At 45.3% G+C, this 4,950-nt stretch overlaps 1 protein-coding gene across 1 annotated transcript; it reads left to right on the top strand.

Moving 5' to 3' along the window:
* The first annotated feature begins 2,237 nt into the window (after positions 1–2,237).
* On the top strand, positions 2,238–4,173 carry rrs1 (ribosome biogenesis regulator 1 homolog). Its single transcript, XM_085418673.1, has one exon. It carries the CDS (start codon positions 2,889–2,891, stop codon positions 3,921–3,923), a length of 1,035 nt encoding a protein of 344 aa, XP_085274799.1. The 5' UTR covers positions 2,238–2,888; the 3' UTR covers positions 3,924–4,173.
* Positions 4,174–4,950: the final 777 nt, after the last annotated feature.

Raw genomic sequence — 4,950 nt, 5'->3', positions numbered from 1 at the left:
TTTCCTCCATCCAAAGTCTGTATTTTTTAAATTTTTAATATTTTCCATTTACAATACTAGAAAACAACTAGTAAAGGGGAACTGAGGAAAACTAACAAAAAGTTTTCAGAATAGAAAACTTTTTGTTAGTTTTCCTCAAACTGGGGCCAGCAACACATAAGCACATGAGATACACAGAAAACACAATATAGAAACCTGGAGAAACCCCGGGACTTGGAAACATGAGAAGTGAAGTGAAGCAGTGGATGATGAGCAGATAATCCAACAAGGAACAAAGGAAAATGCCCACAATAAAGACAGAGGGTAACGAAGGAATACAGAAGGGAGAATATGACACAAGGTAGACACAGCTGAACCTAATCTGACACATAAGACAAAGAGGAAGCAAAGCGGCACTGGCGGTTGAGTGGTTGGCGGAAATGGTGTGGCGCGGCAGCTGCAAGGCAATTGAGGAATGGTCGGTATTGCATGGCAGCCGCAAGCGGTTGGCGGTGTGGCATAGCATGCCAGCTGCTGGCAGTTGAGTGGTTGGTTTCATGGCAGCTGCAGGTGATTGAGTGGTTGGTTAGTGGCATGGCAGTCGGAGGCGGTTGAGCGGTTGGAGGCGTGGCACAGTGTGCCAGCTGAAGGCAGTTGAGTAGTTGGCTTCGCGGCCGCAGGCGGTTGAGCGGTTGGTTAGTGGTGTGGCAGTCGCAGGCGGTTGAGCGGTTGGCGGTGTGGCACAGTGTGCCAGCTGAAGGCAGTTGAGTAGTTGGCTTCGTGGCAGCCGCAGGCGGTTGAGCGGTTGGTTAGTGGCATGGCAGTTGCAGGCAGTTAAGCGGTTGGAGGCGTGGCAGCCTCAGGTGGTTGAGCGGTTGGTTAGTGGCGTGGCAGTCGCAGGCGGTTGAGCAATTGGTTAGTGGCGTGGCAGTCGCAGGCGGTTGAGCGGTTGGAGGCGTGGCACAGTGTGCCAGCTGAAGGCAGTTGAGTAGTTGGCTTCGCGGCCGCAGGCGGTTGAGCGGTTGGTTAGTGGTGTGGCAGTCGCAGGCGGTTGAGCAATTGGTTAGTGGCGTGGCAGTCGCAGGCGGTTGAGCGGTTGGAGGCGTGGCACAGTGTGCCAGCTGAAGGCAGTTGAGTATTTGGCTTTGCGGCCGCAGGCAGTTGAGCAGTTGGTTAGTGGCGTGGCAGTCGCAGGCGGTTGTGCGGTTGGTGGCCTGATGTGGCAGCCACAGGCGGTTGAGCGGTTGGTGGCGCTCATACAGGTCCATGTCTGCTGGGTCCATAGTGTGGTCAGATTTTTTGCAAGGGCAGATCGTGTGGAGAAGAGAGAGTGGACCCAAGGCAGACAAACAGCGAGATAGGCGAGAGTTTAATAGATAGCCTTTATTCTTGGCTGCATGAAAATACTACAAAACAACTAGTAAAGGGGAACTGAAAAAACTAACAAAAAGCTAAACTTGGGACAGCAAAACATAAGCACATGAGATACACAGAAAACACAATATAGAAACCTGGAGAAACCTGGTGGAGTTGGAGCTGCAAGGTGACTCAGAGTCAAGGTTCTGATGTAATCTGATGTTCTGCTGCTTAGCTGAGACACCAGGGTCTCCCACTTCTTTTTTTTCTAAGGTTAGACCCCCTCCAACCCTCCACACATGTGATTTAACAAATGTTCCTGCTCAAAAACAGCAGGAACATTTTCAAGTATGCTAACATAAATTAGCCCCCAATAAATTTTCATTGGGTAACACAGTGTTTAACTGAAACACAGGAATGACTGCTAATAATAGACACTTTTGTGCCTCTGTATAGATAATCCATTAAAATCATGAATGATTTACTATGAATGACTCCATTAATTTTCATTTACACCATTTCTTGTCAATTCAATGTAATTTCTATAGAAAATAAATGTATTTTTTATCTAAAACAAGAACATTATAGAACCTCAGATGGGTTTTTTGTTTTGTTTATTTTTGTTTTGTTTGTTTCGTTATTTCACACGCACATGCCAATTTTAAAAACACCTTTAGACCTTTTCATTTTGGAAATGTTTTTATTGTTAAAGACAGATCGTTTTTACATGTGGATCATTTTTTGTATAGAGTGATGAGAAAAAGTCCATGTGCCACTTCTCATTTCTTTATATTTTGCTTGAAAAAAAAGGGAATTGGCAGAGTGATTTACTGAAGCATGTGCAAATATATATAAATACATGTATTTACAGCATATATGAGCAAAGATTGAGTTTGTACTCCATTTTCAATCCATTTATTGGTGGTGGACCTGTATCTGATGCCACTGAGGTCACAATTCATCACTTTTGACAAGATCTCCAACACCCCTGGATGAAATGCACCTCCAAACCATGACAGAGCCTCCACTGTGTTTTACAAATAACTGTAGACACTCACTGCCGTGCCTCTCTCCTGACGACCTTCCTGCATATTGATGAGAATCTGAACCAAAAATGTCATATTTGAATTCATCACTCCATCAGATCTGCTGCCACTGATTTTCAGTCCAGTTCTTGTGTAATTTGGCATGCTTCAGCCTTTTCTCCCTGCTTCCCTTCCTTAAGAACAGCTTCTTGACAGCCACCCTTCCACTGAGACCATTTCTGGTGAGGCTTCAGTGAACACTAAATGGATCACCTGACGGGCCAGATCCATCTCTCGGGTCCAGTATCAGGTCTTTGTGGATTTTTCTTCATGTGTCTTGAGGACATGACTTTCAGATACCGTCTATCTGTTGTATCTGTGCGTCGCTGTTACGCAAAGAAATGAGACGACAGCGCACTCCTGTGGTCACGTGTCAAACTGCAGCTCGCCGACTTTGACCCGGAAGCTCTTTTCACTGACCCGTGTGTTTTTCCTGCCTCACACGTGGGGTTTTCAGCACTGAGCAAGATGGCAGCGTGCAGTGTAGAGGAGTTGTTGGCTAAAGCTGAGGCGCAAGAGGCGGAAACGCTGAAAAGCATATCAGTCCAGAAAGAGCTGGACCTGGAGTTTGACATCGGGAACCTGCTGGCGTGTGACAAAAACCGCATCGAGCCTCGCGACCTCCGGGAGAAGAGCAGAGAGGACTTTCTGCGCGCTCTCGCTCGCGACAACACGCAGCTTCTCGTCAACGAAATATGGAAACAGCCCACGGAGAGGGTCGAGGAGGCGATAGTGGCCAAACTGCCGGAGCCGACGACCCGGCTTCCCAGAGAGAAGCTACCACCGAAACCCAGACCTCCAACAAAATGGGAGCAGTTCGCCAAGCTGAAAGGCATAAAGAAGAAGAAGAAGACCAACCTGGTGTGGGATGAAACCGCAAAGGAGTGGAAGAGGCGCTGGGGCTACAAGAGGGCCGGCGATGACACCAAAGAGTGGCTGATCGAGGTGCCCGAGAGCGCAGACCCGAATGAGGACCAGTTCGCCAAACGCGTCAAAGCCAAGAAGGAGAGGGTGGCCAAAAACGAGCTCAACAGGCTGAAAAACATCGCCAGATCGCAGAAAGTCAAGATCCCTGCTGTAACCCTGACCCCCAAAGCCAGCCAGTCCAAAGACGAGCTGGCCAGAGCCGAGAGTGTGGCCAAAACCTCCACAGCATCCTTGGGGAGGTTTCAGGACCGCCTGCCCAAGGAGAACCCAGCAAAGAAGGGCAAGAAGAGGAAATTCGAGCCCCTCATTGGCAACTTTTCTAATGAAAAGCAGAAGCAGCTGGAGCTCCTGAAAGTCATGGACACTAAGAAGCCCAAGTTGGACATCACCAAAGCTGTGAATAAACAGATGAGGCAGGAGGACAGAGAGGAGGCTGCTGCAAAACACAAGAAGGCAGCAGGGAAGAAGGGACGTAAAGGCGGCAGCATGGGTGGAAAGGCCAGAGGAAAAGGTGGGAAAGGAAAAGCAGCTGGAGGGGGAGGAGGGAAGAGAAGAGGCAAACCTGGGAAGCGCTGAGGACTCTTGTGTCTTCCTGTGTGTGGTTGTGTGTGTGCCTGCCTTGGCATGAAAGTGTTGGACATTCATGATGCAATATGAACAGAACATGTGGTTTATCTGTGGCCCACGGGTGGGATGCTCCCTCCATCTATGTAAACTATGTTTACTGTACATTTTGACTGCAGCATCCATGATGATTCTTTTCGATGTATGTGTAATATTCATGAAAGAATTTCACAAATATACTTTAATATTACAGCGAGTAGAACACGAGTGACTTGTTTTTCTGTCTTTAATTATTGCAGAAGTGATTTTTTAGTTCTGTGTGAGTAAATTGATGCTTCAAGTCTGAAACGGTTACGTTAAGTATCGTAAAGCGTTTTAGATCCTTGATAAATGAGACATATTTGAAAATAGGTTGTTTTTAAGGCTATTTTTGTTACCCTTTACATATTACTTTGTAAAATATATATATATACATTCAAAATATTTGACTTCTAATTTTTAATTTCATTACGTTTTCATATGATTTACATAGTTTTAACAGAAGTTTAATGTAGTTTATGTAACTTTGGGGAAATACTTTAATAGTACTGATAAAACCAGAGTGTTTGTGCAAAACAAATTGGGATTATAAGCACTATTTGATATTTAAAAAATAAATTTCTTTAAATTGGGCTCAGGGACCCACATTTATCTGTAGCCAGGAGGTCAAGAGATAATTTCCTATAAATCATAAAGGTTTGCTGCTGAATGATTAAAAAAGTGTTATTCAAATGAAGCTTTTCACGTGATTGTGGCTAATCATGTCAAACTAATTAGCTCGCTCTCTGCATCAACTCGTTCCTTTGGAAGCTTCTTGCTCCAATTGAAAGAAGAACAAAAATGTGCCACCCATAAGTCAAAAATTCAGGTTATCAACTTGGTAACTTAAAAAAACTTGAAGTTATTAACTTTAAATTTTGAGATATGGATGACAGAAAAAGCTGTTTTTTCATTGGCAGAAACAAGCTTCCATATGTTCCCACTGCTGCTTAGCTTTGTT

The sequence above is a fragment of the Rhamphochromis longiceps genome, linkage group LG9 (genome assembly GCF_057381845.1).
Source record: "Rhamphochromis longiceps isolate RC_006_pf linkage group LG9, R_longiceps_female_GT1.1, whole genome shotgun sequence".
NCBI classification, from domain to species: domain Eukaryota; kingdom Metazoa; phylum Chordata; class Actinopteri; order Cichliformes; family Cichlidae; genus Rhamphochromis; species Rhamphochromis longiceps.
Note: the sequence above shows the minus strand (reverse complement) of the source record. Positions and strands in the feature narration are given on the sequence as shown.

Coding starts and splice junctions, on each gene's coding strand:
- rrs1 (XM_085418673.1), top strand. CDS start 2,889: ATGGCAGCGTGCAGTGTAGAGGAGTTGTTGGCTAAAGCTGAGGCGCAA.